This window comes from Manis javanica, chromosome 15 (genome assembly GCF_040802235.1).
Source record: "Manis javanica isolate MJ-LG chromosome 15, MJ_LKY, whole genome shotgun sequence".
Classification (NCBI taxonomy): Eukaryota; Metazoa; Chordata; class Mammalia; order Pholidota; family Manidae; genus Manis; species Manis javanica.
Genome location: NC_133170.1, coordinates 32,972,441 through 32,993,634, shown reverse-complemented (window position 1 = coordinate 32,993,634; position 21,194 = coordinate 32,972,441). Strand labels below are relative to the sequence as shown.

The following is a 21,194-nucleotide window of genomic DNA, read 5'->3' as shown; positions in this document are numbered from 1 at the left end:
GGAACTATTAATTGGACTTGATTTAAAAGTTCAAAATTAAAAACGTGAAGCGGTTAGTGTATCGTGACCCTTATCACTTCCTCTATTTTCACTTATTTGGGGAGGTTATGAGTTGAGGAGGCACAGAAGGATGCACACAGTTTGTGACAACCATTTACACATTTAATTCAGGTGGCCACATGCCTCAGCGACATACTGCCAAGTCAGGCAGTTACCCTGGCAAACCCACCCAGGAGGAAAAGGAGACCCAACACAGCTCCTAAAAACACAGCTAAAAGCTGACCTGGGCAGTGTGAAACATTGCTGAAATCAGCCAAATACTCTACCATAAAGGTCACTAGAGGTCACGGGCTTTAAACAGAAGAACTAAACAGTCTCTTCCATGTATTTTTACATAAACCATGTTACATTTTAAAGGGTATAAAGACAATGTGAGATTTATTGAGGGGTCATTATCCTCCAAGAAGAGAACACTGCTTCTGACTACACTGGTGACTGACTTTTTACAACTTTTTACAAACTCTGGGATTTAATACCCTGATAACAGGCCAGAAACTACCCCCTCTCCACCCCCCAAACAAACCCTGGGACATCAGTAGGCTGGAACAACAATGGAGTAGGAGCGGTGGGGGTGGGGGTGGGGGGGTCAGGCCTTAGTTCCCCAGTCAACAGAGTAAGACAAAAAAGGTGCTGGGCCCTTTGGGGACCAAATACCCCAAGATGGCAAAGACGGGCTTTCAGATGGACACCTGAAGTAAAGGACAACTCCAGAAGCCACAGAGAGATCACACTGTGCCCTTCAAGTTCTATAGTACCTAGCCTTGCACAGCACAGTTACAAATTCACCATCTAAACACAATTTTTGTACACACATCCCTCTTCAACTTAGGTCTCACTGAACTTTTGACCTGGTCATGACTAACTGCCGCCCCAACCCCCTAACAGCCAAGAGTCCACCACTATGAAATGCTCAAGAGATTTGTCAAGAATAGCCAGCAATCTGACAGGCAATGGCAGCCAGGGCCTGGGGCTGAGCAACTCAGGCTCCTTCCACAACAGGGCCAGGCAGTTGGAACTTGCCTGAGGGAGGCCTTCCTTTAAGGAATTCAGTCAAGCTTCACAACTCCCTCCCTACTGCCCAAACCACTCCCTTATATGACTCCCCAGGAAAGAAAAAAATTAACATGTTTCTCAGTTTCTGACATGCAGTTGCTAATGACATGGACAGTGGAAAGCAACTAACTTCAACTTCTTTCAATTTCTATAAACATAAAACATTACCTTTAGGAAAAAAATGACTATGAGAAGGAAAAACTCACCTACTTTATATATAGTGTTACCTTCTATACAATGAGCAACCCTGAAACATCTTCCTACTTATACCCTAAAGCAGAGATTCTCAAGGGGCAATTTTGGTCCTCCAGAAGACACTTAGTAATGTACGGAGTCATTTTTATTGTCAGGACTGGGGGTGCTATGGCACCCAGAGGATAGAGGCTATGGCTTGCTGCTAGACAGACAACCTACAAGGCGTAGGCGTTTGACAGCTTCCCACAACAGACTTATCTGGCCCAAATATCAATGGTGCTGAGGCTGAGAAACCCTGAGCATTACAAAACCCATGGAATCCTGAGCTCAAAATTGTTACCCAACAATTCCTTTTTCAATTGTACGAACTAGTGAGAAAAAGACTTACCCAAATTTCCCAGTATAAACTGATTAATATTTGCTAGAGGTTCACATAAAGAAGATACAATAAAAGCATCAAAGGAACAGCCTCTAATAAAGTGTGAAAATATGGGAAAGAACAGCTATCTGAAAAGGTTACAGCAGCAAATAAAAGCCAAGCCAGAAGCTGTAACTGGATTTCATTCAAATTTCAAAGTATGAATGTTAAATATAAGAAACAAAACTGAAGGGAAAATGATGTAATTCAATACCTTCATCCTCCAGAATTTCTCATCATCTCAATACACAGAATCTTAGCTCAGTCTGAGGACCTTGGAGAGTGAAAATGTCAATGGCTCAAGCCCTAAAAGTTACTTTCAAAATACCTGCAAACAACATTTCCACATAAAGACAAATTCATGTGATCCACAAACACAGCATGTGTGGATTGCATTTGTAGTACAAAATTAATTTGCAAGACATGGATCCTAACACAACCCACAACTTTGATCCTAACCAGTGAGGTCAGTAATATCCTGAATCTGTTAACAACTTCAGACCTAGGGAAAACTGAGGAATCATCATGTAAAATTCCCATTTTGTAGATGGTGCATCTGAAACCAAAAGTAATCTGCCTAAGACCACAACTGAAGTTAATAACAGAGGTGGCCCTACAATCCAGATTTCTGATGCTGCTTAATTCCTTTTGAAAATATATTTGATCACATTGACGGACTCTAAGAACATACAGTTAGAGGCTGTGCAGTTCTGCCCCCTGTCCACATGGATGTTTACCTAACCCAGCCTTAGCACATAAGCTTTCCAGCCTTCTGCCAGTGCCCCTCATTCTTACCCCTAATACATCCAAGAATCCAGCACTGATCCTCTCCTCATCAAAGGGCAGATGAGTGTTGAGTGTACCAAATGCTGCCAAGTTGTATTTTAGGCTAACCCAACTATGTTCCAGAATATTAAGCAAGACCACACTGAACTTCTGTCGTAAAGCAAGCCAGATGCTAACATGCGGTGCTTCAGAGATGAGAGGTACTGCCCTTTCCAACACTAAAAACTCCAATTACCTCTCTGAAGCTTCAAATGGAAGTGGGAAAAAAAGATTTCTGTTGATATCAACAGAAAGGGGTACAATATTCACTTTTGTAGACAGTGACATTCTGACAGAATATTCTCCCTTTTCAGGATTTCAAGCTGCATGAAGATTCGCCCCTCTTCAGTTCACATCCTGTTCTCGGGCTTCATTCCTCAGAGGAGATCTCCAGGAGACATTTATTACCTGGTTCATTACATGCGTTAGTGTGACAAACTAAGTTTTATATCATTTTAAGTCACCTTCCCATTTCAGTTCTAATCAAATGCCATCTTTTCAGTGAGGCCATACCTGATCATCCTATTTTAATTGCCAAAAATCCATGCCTTCTACCTGGCCCTCTCTGTGCCTCTGCCCTGATATACTTCTCATCATCCTCTGACATACTATACTTAATTTGTTTACCACCTTGCCTCCTTCCACTAAAAAGAGAGTAGGTATTTTTGTGTTATGTCACACCTCCAGTTATTTAGAACAGGATGTCTGAAGAGGGTGTGACATAACACAAAAATACCTGCTCTCCAGCACTCAGCACACTACATTGCACCTAACATACAGTAGATGCTCAACAAATACTTGCTGAAACAAATAAAATCATGACCTTGTCCCTCTACTTAGTTCAGCGGTAATTTTAAAAGGATCACAGTGCACCCCATTAAGAAATGAAGAACTCAAGATTTGTACTGTGGAGTTTTGGTCACTGCTTACAAGTCTAGCCCGTCACTTTTTAGATAATGAAACCGAAAGTAGAAACTGATGTAATACCAATAGCACAAAAATTGGTCCAAAGAACCTGAGATCTAGGTGATGCAAGGAAGCAACTTAGCCTCTCTCAAGTTCAAATTTCATCTGTAAAACAAGGGTAACTCCTTCATGGTGATGAGGTAAAGGATGGCCAAAGATAAAGCGAGGTGACATTTGGAAAATGTACAAAGTACCACACAAGTGTCATTTCTCTTTGGCTACTTTTGACTTGACCAAGGTTACAGAGCCAGTCAGTGCCACAATTAGATTAAGAATTCAGGTTTCCTAACTCTTAGTCCAGTGTACTTGTGTCAGGAAACTAGGCTTCTGGCTCCCCTAATTCAGAGCCTCTTAATCTTTGTGAGGTTGGGGACCTCTTTCAGAATTCGATGAAAAGTGATAGGCTCTCTCCTTCAGCAAAGTGCAGAAACATGTGCACCAACACAGTCTCCCATGGCCCACGCAGGGGTGCCAGGCTTGGAAAACGTGGACATGCTTGGCAGATATATATTAAGTTACTCTTCGCAATTTTTATTACTTATTTTCATGCTTAATAAATTCATTCCTTGGTATTCTTTAAGGGGTGGGATCCAAGAATAAAATTCAGCAATTCAGTGACTGTAATGGGGTTGTGGGGGGGACTTGGTGAAGGGGGGAACCTAGTAAACATAATGTTCCTCATGTAATTGTAGATTAATGATACAAAAAAAAAAAATCAGCATTCTGAATTAAAGATACTGCCCCCAGACTATCATGCTTAAGAGGTAAGGAACTTTTATCCACTTATCACCACAACCAGGAAGCAGATACAAAGAAGGCAAAGGATTCAGTTCCCAAAGGTAGGAAGCTCAGGTAAAAAGCAGACAGGACAATCAAATTATTATCACGCTGTTTCTACAAACCATTCAGATTTATTCTACATAACCATTTTCAAGTAGCCACCTAAAGGCACCACAGTCTCTTTTCTAGGGCAGATATGTCCAAAATATTTGTGATGCAGTGTCTGCCCCTAAAGTCACAACCACGATTTGTTGAAAATGACTCTATCCTCCTTTACCTTTCTTTAGTCAACTATCACACTGTATTCACTGTAAAGAGCACTTGGCTAGACAAAAAGAAAATCTGTATTAGCTCTTTGGGGAGGTCATTTCACCATTCATTTCTCAAATTAGGATAAAACTTAATTGGCCAAACCCACTGAAATATTGAAAAAAAATAAGTGGTTCTGAAATATGAGACAAAGGAGATGAGGCATAACTCCTTTGGTAGTCTCCAAGCTCAAAGTTAAGTCCCTAGAAATAGGTGCTTAATATTGCCAACAACTGAATTCAGTGTTACTGATCTGTTGTCCAGCTACACCTCAATCTCCACATCTGAAAAATAAAAATGACACCTAATCTATGGCACAAATACACTGTGAGCATATTTGCAAATGCCTAAAAATATGCTAATAGTTAATAATTTTTATCCTTGAGTGGTGGGATACAATGTTAACCATTCACAGCTTTTATCTCTGAGCCGTTGGGATTATGGGTGGTTTTAATTCTCTTACCTGTATTTTGCTATAATTTTTAAGCTTTATTTAATGTGTATGTGTCATTTTAAAACCAGAAATTATGAACAACTCAAAGCCCTACCTAAACGTTCAAAGAGTTTTGGTCTGACAATTACAGAACGGCTATGTGGGTTGGGCAGCAACATGCAAGTCCTTAAACATCCTAAAAACAAGAATCAAGTGTATTGACTCTTCTAAAGAAATCCTGTACATACAAGGTTGAACAGAGTAAAAAGGGTTTTTTTTACATGCAAAAGTAAAAATATCCATGCTTTGGGGACCAGTTTTCTAAGTGCGAGGTCTTGACTTGACCTCTTGCAGTATTCCAGCATGGATCCTCCCAGCCCTTCACCTAAGAGACTGCTGCACTTTAGGTAAATAGAAGTCCTTGAGGATTCTGCTTCTTAAATTTTCTATAAATCCAGGTGATCTGCTTGGTGGCCAAGGGCAAAACTTTCCACGGGTGAAAATTGGTTTCCTTAAAAAGCTGATATCCAACTTTTTTCATTTCTTTTAAAGTTGCAGTAAATTAAGATTGCAGGGCCTTTCCAGCTGGCCTAACAGGTACAACTCAGCATTAGAATCGTTGCTTTGTTATTTTTTAGGGAAAGGTCTTCTACTGCACCCAAGCTCTGAGAGATTGTTTCTCAAACTGTCAGGACAATAAACTATGATTTTAAAAAATCACCTAGGCAAAGTAAAAATGTATTTATTTATACTTAGAAAATCAAAACTAATGTTTTTATTGAGTTTGCCACTGTCACGGAGTTACATGTCTGAGAAACCAAAAAAATTTATTTAAAATTTGAAATTTCTTCTAACTACTGAAAACTTTATTAAAATTTATACTAACTATATCATATCAAAACACACCTTACACTAGAAGGATTAGACAAAACTGCAAAGGTTATGAAGTCACTATCATTTGTTATCCATCTCCTGAACATTTTCAAATAAAAACAGGCATTGGATAGTCATCTAACCACCTACATGCTAGATTCCAAATATTCATTTCCCACACGTATTTCAAACAGCATTTACTTTAGCAAGAAAAAGTGTCACTTCCAAGAAACTCCAATCAAGAGAGAAGACAGTTGTCTCAGCCAATTAGTCACCTGTAATGACAATGATTTCATTTCTGCCATACACATGTATTTGACCTCTTTGATCAGTTTACATTTCCTTTAGGAATTAAACTAGCAATTATTCAGAAGCCATAGCTTGCTTCTCACAACTAAGACCTTTATTTATAGAATACTCTAGGTATCTGTAACAACTTATGGCAAAATTAGCTGCCTCTACTTTTCCATCAACAAAATGGGACTTTGAGGGCTCTGAAAGGTAAGGCTTTCCACATTTTTAGAATGGTTCCTTCTACTCTAAAGTTGTAATTCAGCGTCACCTCAATTTTATTTTATTGCAAGGAAGAAACCGGACTAGGGGCAAGTTTTCCAGCACCCAAGATGGCACTGTCACAAACACCACCTCCCACAACAGCCACCAATTTGAGTAGCAGGATATAATTAAACTCCTTACAATTTTATACTACCTAAAAACAAAACACAGAATTATCATAATAATTGCCAAACATCTCTTGACTTTTAGCATTCTCAAATCTTTAATTTTTGTAGCCTTATTTATCTTCTTGGGTCAATACAAACGTTACCCAATTAAATTTTTAGTAAAAACCAAGCTTGTTACAAGTCACGTTAAAACTTTGAAAACAACTGCTTCGGTGCTACCTAAAATGCCCAAGTCATTACATCTTCCTAAAAACAAAAGCCTACGATTTAATTACATTGTTCTAATCAGGTTAAGGAACTAAAGAATCGCCAAAAGCCAGTGAGTAGTCTTAGTTTATCAGCCTACATTCCTCTTCATTCTCCCACCCTACGCCTTTTGATCTTATTTTCCCAATTTCGTTAACTCTGCAACAAGAGCCAAGTTCCCACACTTGATCCACAGGAGAAGCAAATATTTCCGCAAACACCACTGAAGTATAAATTGAGTCCAAAATTAAAAGTGAGGCAAAAATCTTAGGCGTAAACGAATTAAAGTCAATCCGAAAATGGCAGAAAGTAGCTAGGTGGGGGTGGGGAGGCAACAACGGCGACTTGCTCCTCCGAAGCAGTAATTCCCATTTTGGTCACTCCACCGGGAGCTCCTCGGCAGAACTGGGAAGAAAAGCCGACCGACAGTTTCCACCACCTTTGTCCCGAGGCACAAGGTGGTAGGTCATCACAGGCGTGCCCCGGGGCAGCAGGAACTCAACCTGCGGCCAGGCCAGCCCGGCACCTCGCACCCCTCCCGAAAAGAAAAAGAAGAGAAAGGATGCGGCGGCTAGCCTTGTCGGCGCGGTGCGCGCCCGGTGCCCCGCCCGCCAGCCGGCCCGCCCGGGTCTGCTTTCACAAAGCCCTCCGGCCTGGCCGGCGCTGCTCCCCTTCCCTCCGCGCCCGCCGGGGGCAATGGGGGCCCGGCGGCCGCACGAGCTCAGCGGGCCCGCGCGGCGGGCTGCGCCCGAGGAGTAGCGGAGTCCCAAACTTTGCTCCGCGGCCCGCCGCGCACGCCGAGCGCCCGACACCTCGCCGGGGCCCGGGCCGCGTCCGCAGGCACCAGGTCCGCAGGCGCCCGGCCGGCCGCCCCACAGCGAGCGCCCGTGCCCACCCCCCCAGAGTCGCGGCACCGGCCGTGGCCCACGCGAACGTCCCGAGCCCGGACTCCGCGGGGCGGCCCGCCCGCCTCGTGCCCCGCCGCCCGAGGGCCTCGGGAAGGGCGCCCGCCGCCTCCCCGCGCCTCGCGCCGCTCACCTCGATCTCGAAGTCCGGCAGGCGGAACGCGGTGCGGAAGAGCGAGCAGAAGTGCGCGATGGCCGGCACCTCCCACCACGAGCGGAGCTCACCCAGCCCGGCCGCGCCGCCCTCCTCCAGGCTCATCTCCCGGCCGGGCGCGGCGGCCGGGACTCGCCCGCGCCGCCTCCGCGCCTCAGCGCCCCGGGCCCCCGGGCGGCTGGCGGCTCCCGCGGCTACGGCCGCTCGGCACGGGCATGAGCTGGGGCGGCGGCTCGCGGCCGGGTCACTGCGGCGGCTGCTCGCGCTGCCGGCGGGGTCCGCGCGCTGGCCCCATCCCGCCGCTGCGGCTGCGGCCGCCCCCAGGCCCGCACAATATAATCCTCGCCCCGCGGGGGAAACAGATGGGGCCGTCGCGGGGGCGGGGCCGTGAGGCCGGGGGCGGGGCCGCCACGAGGAGGGGCGGGGCCGCCGCGGCACCACAACAACCCGCGCCGCCGGGCACGCTCTCCGCCTCCGGGTGCTCGGGGCTGAGAAGTTTCCTGACTCAGCGAGCGCGGACGGGAAGGGTCTCTGCCACCCCCACTGCGCCCCAGTGGTCGCGTCCTTTTAAAGGGCCCGCGGGGAGCTGCTTTCGGCCGGGGCTGCGCCCACAGACACGCACTTGTGGGAGGTCGTGGTCAAGGCGCTGGCGGGAGCGCGGGAGCACCGCTCGGCTGTGCGCCCGGGAATGGGCGGCTGACAGACCAAGTGCCTTCACGTGTTCTCTGACACTCATTCCGTCCGAGAACGCTGCCTCCAGGGGTTCTGAAGTGGCTCTTTTCTCCGAGGGACGGAGGCAGCGGCGCCGGCGGAGCTGGTCGCGGAGAGCCGAGCGGAGCGCGGCGGGAAGGGCGGGGGAGAGGAGGACCAATCAGCGGCCGCGCGGGAGGTGCGCCCCCAGGAACGGCCGCGTGTGGGCGTCCGGAGCCGACGCGCTGGGGGGCTGCCCGGAGGAGTGCGCACGGAGGGGGCGGGGCGGGGCTCGCGCCCAGACACGCCGCCTCTGCCCCGCCTGGGGCAAAGCACGCCCCAGACAGACCACAAGTTTGGAAAAACTGCATGGAACGCTCAGATTTGTCTGCCATTGCAAATCGCAGCATTTACAGTATTTAGTACAGCATTACGCTCAAGTAGCTGTGACGCCTCCCCCAAATAATCAAGTACCTACTGAGTGACAGGCACGATCGCGAAGTGTTATGGTGCTGAAATCAAAGACCCCGGCTGTGTAAAATGTGGAGAGAATGTTGAACATGAACCAATCTATGTGGTAGATTCTGGAGTGGGCTCTCCAGGTAATCTTCCCCCAACCGTCCCTCACTTCACCTGGTCATTTTAATGACCTGTTTTATTTTCATAGGACAGCATTTTTGGAGAAAAAAAAATTCTTAAAAGAAAATGGATATTTAAGCTTACCTTTTATTAATCAAAATGCTTCTAACACTGGGCTTCCTTTCTCCTGACAGAAACAGCCCAAAAAGTTTTGCTCTTTTATTGCTTGGAGCTGTTTAATAACTTCAAATTTATACTCAAGTTTTCCTGTAAGTTTTAAAACTTTGGCAAGAATGAATGTATATTTAAATGCAAAGGCTACATTTTTGTGTGTTTATAAACATAGGTTCTCTGTAGATACCCTATTAATAGATGAGATGTGAAAAGGGTGACAAGCCACTGTGAAATTAGTCACAGAACCTGAATTAGATATTTTCTGGGCTTTTTTCTCCTGTTTTTTCATTTCCTCACTGATCAGTCTGATTTCCACACTTCCCACAAACACACCCTGTTTTTTAAAGGTTACTGCTTTCCTTCACCTTTGTTTTTAATCATCATATCCTGGCCATTCTTCCCCCACCTTTTTCCTGGTTTTCCATCTGCGTTCTCCTTCCTGTCTTCCCCTGTCATCATGGTTCATCTTTCCACCAGGTCCCTCAGTTTTAGGTGTTGACCAACCTGGCACTCCTGGCGCCCAGGTGTTCCCAACACCCGGAAGCAGAAGGGAGAAGATCCGGCCATTCCGGTGTGTCTGCATACGGGTTCCAGCCCCCTCCCCCACCTGAAGGCTTCTCTTTTGTCCTCTTCCCTCCTGCCCCTGCCCAGTCCTGGAACCCAACAAAGCTGTCCTGGACCGGCAGGCGCCCCCTGCTGGTGACCAGACACACTCCCCCCCCCCACCCGCCTGGCCAGCTCCTCTGCCCTCTGAGCGGTTTGCCCCTCTGCTGCCTTGTCTTCTCTGAGCGTCTCTTTTCAGTGTTCTGCCTACCAGCACTCCCAACTTTATACCTGTTTCTCTCCAACTTTACACCTGTTTCTGTCTATCCGCATCAACTCTGGTTCCCTCTTTGTAGGTTTTTGGTCGGTTCCTCCCCTCAAGGGCGCCCCATCCACCCGCAGTCTGGAAGGAGCCCTGGCCCCCGCCGGGAGCGAAGGAGCCTACCATGTCTTGTGTGCGGCTCAAAGTGTGACCTGAATTCCCTGAGGCTGGCCTCCAGGTAGAGCCTTGCATTTGGACCCCTGCCTCTTCCTCTGTTGGAACTAATACCCTGAATCTTTGACCCTGTTTTGAACCTTTGTCCCGCCTTTACGCTGGAACATAACTACCTCAGATCTATGTTTTTCGACTCCCTTCCTGCCTCATCTCCCAGATTCCAGATTACTGACCCCTGGGCCCGTATGTTGGCCACCGCCCTCCTCCCCTCTCCCCTCCATGAGGAGTGGTGTCTCTGGTCTTTTTCAAGCCTGGCCCACCCTCTAAACACTAGTTGAATCATCTTCCTTAAAAACGCACAAGCTTATGCTCTTTCCTACTCTCCCTCTTTTCTATTTGTGAGCCAGTGCCATTCACCTCAGATGACCTTAAAAGTGCCAAGAAGTAATTCTTTTTCACATTCACCACAACCTTCAGTTCCATATCCTCTTCTAGTTAAATGTTGCCCATTAAAAAGAACCCCAATAATTAGTTTGGCTAATCTGTTTTGCTTACTAATTAATGTTGCAAAAACATTTACCTATTTATCTTTGCAAACTATGCAGTCATTTCAGCTGTGACAGGATTTTTATAGCTTCATGGAGAATGATGTGGGAAATGAAACACCCTTTTATAACACTGTTTCTTTCGGAAATACACTACAAATTCCAAATGATCAGCTAAAAACATTTATTTGAACTTTGCAAGGCATATGATAAATAAAAGTGTGGCTTCTTCCGTTACTGATAACCAGGACTGGAACCCAAGTCTTCTAACCATTCATCCAGTCTTCTCTCCGGGGGATTACCCTGTTTCTCTCTTCTTAAATTGCTCTCTCTCTCCCTGTTCCTAACCAACCTGACCTGGATACTCCTTATTTCATCCCCAGTATCACCATTATTTTATGGTACCTCACAAATTCTTGACACGCCCTCACATGCAGCCCTCCTTTCTCATTCCTATTCCTGAAGAGATCTGTAAGCCAAGCTAATATAAAATTTTTAGAACTGGTAGAAAGTGAAGTAGATTAGTAGTCAGGAAATTAGAGTTCTTTCTTAGAAAATGTTCTTAATCTCTCTGTATCTCATCTGTGAGAGGAAGAACTTAATGGTCCCTGAATTCTGTAGATTTTGTCTTAAAAGTAGAGCCAGATTAACGTCCTTAAGAGTTCAATCACATCATTCACCTGCTCAAAATTCAGTGACTCTTCCTTGAACGTAAGAAAAAGTCCCAATGCTTGTAGATTCTCGATTCAAGACCTGCCACAGTTTGGCTTTACCCTGCCTAACCAGCTTCCTCTGTGCTCCCACCCGCACCCCATCCATCCAATACAATGACTTAGTTCCTCCTGCCTAACTGGTTCACTCACCAGCCTGGACCTGCTTGCCCCCTCCTCTTTGCTCATGGCCTTTCAATTGCCTGAAAAGACTTATGACTCATCCTCTCAGATCATGACCCACTCAAAACTCACTCTCTCCTAAAGCTTCCCTGAAACACTCTAGCTTGGGGATATCTTTCCAGGTACTCTTACACAAAAAGTTACAGATTATATGGTTCACTTAATCAAGTACTTACTTTGGGTCATCTTTCTTTATTTTGAAGTGTTATTTAAATCTTATACTGTAATGGGGTTATCTTTTTCTTCTCAACAAGATTAGATTGGGAGGAATCCTCCCTAACATGCTCCGATTAGATGATTAATCTGATTTTGTAGTGATGATGTGAATAATGGCATGCAACCATAGAAGCCTAGGACCTCCTTGGATTCCTGGCTCGTACTTGCTGGTTTTTCTCCTTTCTCTTTCTTCCTGGTGGAATTCACTCTCTTAGTCCTACTGGGCATGCTTCTCTCAGCACACACCTTCAGCCTAGCTTCTCTCCCAAGCTACAGTGTTACTTCCTTAAATAGCCATTGCATGATGCCTCCCATCACTCAACATGTTAAAAGAAAGAAGGAAGAAAAACTAGCTCAGCATTTCTCTCCAACTCACGCACCCTTTCTGCTTTAAAAGAAATGTATTCCCATACTCCTGGGTTCACCCACTATACTTTCCTCTGCCTTTTATCTTTGCTGAAGATCAGCACCTTACTGGTTCTTCCTTCATGATGTTTCTTGTGTCCTTTCTTTTGATGACCCCAGTTTACACCCTAACCTAGGTCCTTTCCATCTCACTATTTCAGAAACTTCCTACCTGGTTTTCTTTCCTCTAGTTTCTCCCCCAGCTATTCTGTCTTGCCCTAGATGATCAGATTTATCTTCTCAGAACAGTATGTCAGTTTTAAGAAAGTGAATTTAGGTTTAATAACTTATTTTCTTAAACCCAGTATATCTAAAATGTACTTTCCAAGTAGAAAACTATCAATAAGGTATTTTGCATTCACTTTTTTCATACCAAGTCTCTGAAATCTGGTGTGTATTTTACACTTGAATGCACTTTGCAGTTAGGACTAGCCACGGTTAAGTGCTCAGTCTGCACATGTGGCTTACGGCAGTACAGATCTATGTAATCAAAATGATCGGTCCTCACTCTGCCCCTCTGAACCACTGGTTCTTGGCCTGTCCAAACTCTCCCTCTAAATCTTTACAGACTCCAGGCAGGCTTCCCTAACCACCCAGGCCTCTCATAGCATGTCCTAATTTACCTCTTTCATGAATGCTTAATTTCACTGAGTAAATATCAGCTTTTCCATAGGCTCCTTTATTTCCGAAAAGAATATTAATGAAAAAAGTTGTTCTGCATTATTAACAATTTCACAGAAAACACTAGTTACTCCCTCTACATATGTATTTTTTTTCATTAATATACAATCACATGAGCAACATTATGGTTACTAGATTCCCCCCATTATCAAGTCCCCACCACATACCCCATTACAGTTACTGTACATCCACCTAGTAAGATGCTGTAGAGTCACTACTTGTCTTCTCTGTGCTATACTGCCTTCCCCGTGCCCCACCACCACGTTGTGTGTGCTAATCGTAATCCCCCTTATTCCCCTTTTCCCTCCCTTCCCACCCACCCTCTCCAGTCCCTTTCCCTTTCCCTACTGTTAGTCCATTCTTGGGTTCTGTGAGTCTGCTGCTGTTTTCTCTACATATGTTTTTAATTGTAAAGAAAGTCTGTGATAGAACTCAGATTATAATTTTTAAACTGTGCACATGCTGACTATTACTATGTAATCCACCAGATTTTAAGATTACTTCCAAGTCTTTTGTATAAACTAAATTTTCCATCCCACATTATTTCTCCACAGTGAAGTGATTCTGTACTATTTCTTGAGATTGTTTTCCCCAGTCCTGATTTTTGCCTTTCATTGTATCAGGCTTTGACTGACTATATTCATAATATTATCAAGTTCATTTCATGTGGCACCAAGCTAAGTACTGTACAAATGAAATTGCACAGGTGTATGCACATAATTTTCAGTTTAAGGCCAGGAGTGCTGCCCTGGGACATAGGGCAGCAAATAAACAGAAGGTAAATTATAAAGGGATTAGATAAAATTCCCCTTGACCATGTGACTGATGCCACCACTCCTTGTCTTTATGTCTCCTTTCTCCCTCAGCAGCCTTCCAGCTTCTGTCCCACCTCTCCTTCCCAGCCTCCGTGTAACTGCTGGTTCCAGCCTTCTGTCACCTTCACTTGCCATTGGGAGGGAGTTTGTCAATTCTGGATATCCTGCAAAGCAGGTTTCAGAAGAGATGCCTGGGGTGGCGCAGGAGGTGTGAATTCTAAAGGATAGAAGGCCACTGACATGAGAATAAGAGGACAGAGACAACAAGAGATAATTTTTTGAGAGAGAAAGTGGCAGAAAGTATAAATTCTTATAAAAAAAAGGTGTATTTGGATAAGCAGCTAATGTCACTATGAAGACACACTGGCTAGAGCATCAGGGCTGAAAATTCTTGGCTACCCCTACTGTGCTCTGTATAAATTCCCCTTCCCCCACCCCACCCCCACCCTGCGGTTTCCAGAGATTCTAGTTAATTACGCTCCATAAGGCCCAGACTGAAGTGGAAACATGCTCGGAGGAACTCGGGTCTCCTTTCCACCTGTCCACACCTTTCCTCAGAGCGCCTTGGGATGGGGACCTGTGACTGTGAACCGGGTGCATGCAGCGCTTTCATTAACAGCTGCAAGGCTGCCTGAGACCAGGGCTACGTGAGCAGCTCTCTTTATTTTTTACCTTAAGACTGGTAATTTGTTACTGCCATGAAACCGAAGTGTCAGGTTTGCAGCCCTGCTGACCCTGGTTGAGAAAGGCTGCTGGCCACTCTCAGAGGTTCAGTTCCAAAGAGGGAGGCCACTGCTCTCACAGTGCTGCCTCTGCGCCGGCTGAAACCAGCTTGGACCTGAGCTGGGGGCTGCATCCTCACGGTTTTAAAACCACTTGCAGCCATAAAGGAGATAATACGGATGTTAGCTAAAACTGAGTACTCAGGGGATGAGAATAAAAAGGGGGCTGAGAGGGCTTTCTACCATGCAGCCCCTCTTTGATTCAGGCTCAGAACCTCACCAGATTTTTTTGCCTGCTAAAGAGCTGCTTCAATTCTATTCTAGAAACAGTATCTAAGAGTCAGCTCTCTTGCTGTCTCTGGGTCTCTTAGTCCATGTTTATACCATTCTGTTCCAAAATTCTTCACTGGATTCCTGGAGTGTCCATCTCTGGCCTATCTAATTGTGGCATCTCCCCTTGTTCTTGACACCAGGTCAAATAGCTTTGTAGCATCTCAATTCTCAGTGCCATTCAGAAGCTGGTGAATCTTAATGAGTTCTTCCCTTAATCTCTTTTCAAAGGAACTACAATCCTTAATTTCTTTAACTTTCTTTTTAATTATTTTAGCTCCTTGTGTCATGCCTTTGGCTTCAAACCGTCTCTACTCAGCTTAAAGGTCACATTATTTTGGTTGACAGAGTGTCCAGAGCTGAATACATCTGGCCTTAGACTCCTTAGCTGGGCTGGAGTTTCTCCAATTTGATTCATTCAACATAGAAATACACAGTTAAGTAGAAAATTCAGTCTCTGGCCTCAAGGAGTTTCTAAGGCAATTAGTAAGATATCCCTATAATATAGAATATAAATATACTATGTAATGTTGAAGTTGCAAAGGAGTGTAAGAAATAATATCCATTTGGCTCCTTTTAGAGAGGAGTTCATAGAAGAAAATATTTAGTGTGAGCTGGAGTGTTTTGTGGGGAGCTTCATGAGGAAGATGTATCTTGAATTGGTGGGAAACCCACTTGGCTATCTTCATTCATAGCTTAAAATCTTAAGTAAAATTATGCTGAATTCAAAACAAGTTAGAATAGTGTTTTAAATTAAAATGGTACATAGTAGAGAAAGTAATATAGTATAAAGACACGAAGAGTGTTTTAGGATTCTGAAGACCTAGGATTTTAGTTACAGCTTTAGTGTCTAGCAACTGTGTGAGCTGGGGTATCAAATAATAATAACACACACTCCCATTCCATTAACTTCCATGACTGACATATGGAGCAAGGGAGATAATCATTTAAACCATAAGTGGTCACATTTACATAAATAAATATTAATTTCATTATTTTTAAACCTACTCATCCTTAAAGTGACATATTTTCCTTAAATACATGAATCTTTTCATTTATTTGAGTTTCCGAGTGAGTTATTTTCTCTACTGACTTATATTCCTTGCCAATTCATTTAAGAGGGAGGTAGGAAGGGCTACAATATACATATGTTACGTTTGAATAAATATAATCCTTTTGAGGAAAGGAGCTGTGCCTTCTCTTGGATCTCTCATTGGACACCAAATATCTACTTATTGTTCCATTGATTTGAGTATTAAATATCAATTAAGGCTGCAGAGGTGGGCATAGAAAATTAAACTGAGAGATGTGCCATAATAGCAATAACATTTCCCTCTGCTATGTGTCTCAGCCTATTAATTTGGCTCACATAGCATATCCCAGTACCTGTCACCCTCAACAGGAAACTGGAGAGGAAAGGGAGGAAGCATGTTGCCATCACTGTGAATACCATATACCAGGGGTTCTCTTTATCGGGATATTATTTTTTTTTGGTATCATTAATCTACAATTACATGAGCAACATTACGGTTACTAGACTCCCGCTATCAAGTCCCCACCACATACCCCATGACAGTCACTGTCCATCAGCATAGTAAGATGCTATAGAATCACTACTTCTCTTCTCTGTTTGTGCAGCCCTCCCCGTGCCCTTCCACAACATTATGTCTGCTAATCTTAATGCCCTCTTTCCCCCTTATCCTTTCCTTCCCACCCATCTTCCTCTGGCCCTTTCCCTTTGGTAACTGGTAGTCCATTCTTGGGTACTGTGAGTCGGCTCCTATTTTGTTCCTTCAGTTTTTTTCTTTGTTCTTATACTCCACAGATGAGTGAAATCATTTGATACTTGTCTTTTTCCACCTGGCTTATTTAACTGAGCATAATACCCTCTAGCTCCATCCATGTTGTTGCAAATGGTAGGATTTGTTTTCTTCTTATGGCTGATATTCCATTGTGTATATGTACCACATCTTCTTTATCCATTCATCTACTGATGGACACTTAGGTTGCTTCCATTTCTTGGCTATTGTAAATAGTGCTGCGATAAACATATGGGTGCATATGTCTTTTTCAAAGTGGGCTCCTGCATTCTTAGGGTAAATTCCTAGAAGTGGAATTCCTGGGTCAACTGATATTTCTATTTTTAGTTTTTTGAGGAACCTCCATACTGCTTTCCACAATGGCTGAACTAATTTACATTCCCACCAGCAGTGTAGGAGGGTTCCCCTTCCTCCACATCCTCCCCAGCATTTGTTGTTATTTGTCTTTTGGATGTTGGCCATCCTTACTGGTGTAAGCTGATAACTCATTGTGGTGTTAATTTGCATTTCTCTGATGATTAGCGATGTGGAACATCTTTTCATTTGCCTGTTGGCCATCTGAATTTCTTCTTTGGAGAAGTGACTGTTCAGATCATCTGCCCATTGTTGATTGGATTATTTGCTTTTTGTTTGTTGAGGTGTGTGAGCTCTTTATGTATTTTGGATGTCAACCCTTTATTGGATATGTCATTTATGAATATATTCTCCCATACAATAGGATGTCTTTTTGTTCCACTGATGGTGTGTCCTTTGCTGTACAGAAGCTTTCAGCTTGATATAGTACCACTTGTTCATTTTTGCTTTTGTTTCCCTTGCCCGGGGAGATATGTTCATGAAGAAGTTGCTCATGTTTATGTCCAAGACATTTTTGCCTATGTTTTTCTCTAAGAGTTTTATGGTTTCATGACTTAGATTCAGGTCTTTGATCCATTTTGAATTTACTTTTGTGTATGGGGTTAGATAATGATCCAGTTTCATTCTCTTACATGTAGCTGTCCAGTTTTGCCAACACCAGTTGTTGAAGAGGCTCTCATTTCACCATTGTATATCCATGGCTCATTTATCATATATTAGTTGACCATATATGTTTGGGTTAATATCTGGACTCTCTATTCTGTTCCACTGATCTGTGGGTCTGTTCTTGTGCCAGTACCAAATTGTCTTGATTACTGTGGCTTTGTAGTAGAGCTTGAAGTTGGGAAGCAAGATCCCCCCCCACTTTATTCTTCCTTCTCAGGATTGCTTTGGCTATTCAAGGTCTTTTGCAGTTCCATATGAATTTTTGAACTATTTGTTCTGTTTTTATAGGGATTGCATTGAATCTGTAGATTGCTTTAAGCAGGATGGCCATTTTAACAATATTAATTCTTCTTAGCCAAGAGCATGGGATGAGTTTCCATTTTTTAGTATCCTCTTTAATTTCTCTTAAGAGTGTCTTGTAGTTTTCAGAGTATAGGTCTTTCACTTCCTTGGTTAGGTTTATTCCTAGGTATTTTGTTCTTCTTGATGCAGTTGTGAATGGAATTGTTTTCCTTTTCTCTTTCTGCTAGTTCATCATTAGTGTATAGGAAAGCAACAGATTTCTGTGTATTAATTTTGAGTCCTGCAACTTTGCTGAATTCAGATATTAGTTCTACTAATTTTGGAGTGGATTCTTTAGAGTTTTTTTATGTACAATATCATGTCATCTCCAAATAGTGACAGTTTGACTCCTTTTTTACCAGTCTGGATTCCTTGCATTTCTTTGTTTTGTCTGATAGCCATGGGTAGGAACTCCAATACTATGTTGCATAACAGTGGGGAGAGTGGGCATTTCTGCCTTGTTCCCAATCTTAGGTGAAAAACTTTCAGCTTTTCGCTGTTAAGTATGATGTTGGCTGTGGGTTTGTCATATATGGCCTTTATTATGTTGTGGTACTTGCCCTCTATACCCATTTTGTTAAGAGTTTTTATCATGAATGGATGTTGAATTTTATCAAATGCTTTTTCAGCATCTATGGAGATGATCATGTGGTTTTTGTCCTTTTTGTTGTGGTGATCGATGATGTTAATGGATTTTTCAATATTGTACCATCCTAGCATCCCTGAGATGAATCCCATTTGATCATGGTGTATGATCCTCTTGATGTATGTTTGAATTTGGTTTGCTAATATTTTGTTGAGTATTTTTGCATCTACGTTCATCAGGGATATTGGTCTGTAATTTTCTTTTTTGGTGGGATCTTTGCCTGGTTTTGATATTAGAGTGATACTAGCTTCATAGAAAGAGTTTGGAAGTATTCCCTCCTCTTCTATTTTTTGGAAAACTTTAAGGAGAATGGGTATTATGTCTTCTCTATATGTCTGATAAAATTCAGCAGTGAATCCATCTGGCCCAGGTGTTTCATTCTTGGGTTGTTTTTTGATTACTGATTCAATTGCTGGTAATTGGTCTGTTTAGATTTTCTGTTTCTTCCTTGGTCAGTCTTGGAAGGTTATATTTTTCTAGGAAGTTGTCCATTTCTTCTAGGTTTTGCAGCTTATTAGCATATAGATTCTCATAGTATTCTCTAATAATTCTTTGTATTTCTGTGGGGTCTGTTGTGATTTTTCCTTTCTCATTTCTGATTCTGTTTATGTGTGTAGATTCTCTTTTTCTCTTAGTAAGTCTGGCTAGGGGTTTATCTGTTTTGTTTATTTTCTCAAAGAACCAGCTCTTGTTTTCACTGATTTTTTCTATTGTTTTATTCTTCTCTATGTTATTTATTTCTTCTCTGATCTTTATTATGTCCCTCCTTCTATTGACTTTGGGCCTCATTTGTTCTTCCTTTTCCGATTTCGATAATTGTGACATTAGACTATTCATTTGGGATTGTTCTTCCTTCTTTAAATAGGCCTGGATTTCTATATACTTTCCTCTTAGAAATACCTTCACTGTGTCCCACAGAAGTTGGGACTTTGTGCTGTTGTTGTCATTTGTCTCCATATATTGCTGGATCTCTATTTTGATTTGGTCATTGATCCATTGATTATTTAGGAGCATGTTGTTAAGCCTCCATGTGTTTGTGAGCCTTTCTTGTTTTCTTTGTACAATTTATTTCTAGTTTTACACCCTTGTGATCTGAGAAGTTGGTTGGTAGAATTTCAATCTTTTAGAATTAACTGAGGCTCTTTTTGTGGCCTAGTATGTGATCTATTCAGGAAAATGTTCCATGTGCACTTGAGAAGAATGTGTATCCTCCTGCTTTTGGGTGCAGAGTTCTGTAGATGTCTGTTAGGTCCATCTGTTCTAGTGTGTTGTTCAGTGTCTCTGTGTCCTTACTTATTTTTTGTCTGGTGGATCTGTCCTTTGGAGTGAGCTGTATGTTGAAGTCTCCTAAAATGAATGCATTGCATTCTATTTCCTCCTGTAATTCTTTTAGTATTTGTTTCACATATGCCATTGCTCCTGTGTTGGGTGCATATATATTTATAATGATTATATCCTCTTGTTGGACTGACCCCTTTATCGTTATGTAATGTCCTTCTTTATCCCTTGTGACTTTCTTTGTTTTGAAGTCTATTTTATCTTATATAAGTACTGCACTACCTGGTTTTTCCTTCTATTATTTGCATGAAATATCTTTTTCCATCCCTTCACTTTCAGTCTGTGTATATCTTTGGGTTTGAGGTGAGTCTCTTGTAAGCAGCATATAGACGGGTCTTGCTTTTTTATTCATTCTATTACTCTGTGTCTTTGAATTGGTGCATCCAGTCCATTTTCAGTTAGGGTGATTATCGATAGATATGTACTTATTGCCATTGCAGGCTTTGGATTCGTGGTTACCAAAGGTTCAAGGGTAGCTTCTTTACTATCTAACCATCTAACTTAACTCTCTTAGTAAGCTATTATAAACAGTCGGATAATTCTTCATTTCTCTCCCTTCTTATTCTTCCTCCTCCATTCTTTATATGTTAGGCATTTTATTCTGTACTCTTTTGTATTTCCTTTGACTACTTTTGTGGATAGTTTATTTTATTTTTTGCCTTTAGTTAGTATTTGGTTGGTCTGCTTTCTTTGCTTGATTTTATTTTCTCTGGTGCCATCTATTTAGCCTTAGGAGTGCTTCCATATAGATTAGTCCCTTTAAAATACCCTGTAGAGGTGGTTTGTGGGAGGAAATTTCCCTCAACTTTTGCTTGTCTGCAAGTTGTTTAATCCCTCCTTCAAATTTAAATGATAATCATGCTAGATTCAGTATTCTTGGTTCAACACCCTTCTGTTTCATTGCATTAAATATATCATGCCATTCTCTTCTGGCCTGTAAGGTTTCTGTTGAGACTTCTGATGATAGCCTGTTGGGCTTTCCTTTGTAGGTGATCTTTTTTCTCTCTCTGGCTGCCTTTAATACTCTGTCCTTGTCTTTGATCTTTGCCATTTTAATTATTATATGTCTTGGTATTGTCCTCCTTGGGTCCCTTGTTTT

General features: G+C 42.8%; 1 protein-coding gene across 3 annotated transcripts in view; it reads right to left on the bottom strand.

Moving 5' to 3' along the window:
• CECR2 (CECR2 histone acetyl-lysine reader) overlaps nt 1-9,520 on the bottom strand; it is a 191,552-nt gene extending 182,032 nt beyond the window's left edge. The window contains exon 1 of one of the 3 annotated variants that reach the window (XM_073223258.1): nt 8,523-9,520. In XM_073223258.1, the coding sequence (XP_073079359.1) occupies nt 8,523-8,636 (114 nt within the window). In that variant the 5' untranslated portion in view covers nt 8,637-9,520. Of the gene's footprint in view, nt 1-7,879; nt 8,263-8,522 lie in introns of those variants that run through there. The other 2 variants (XM_037014936.2, XM_037014937.2) reach the window with 2 other exon arrangements.
• Between the last annotated feature and the right edge of the window lie 11,674 nt (nt 9,521-21,194).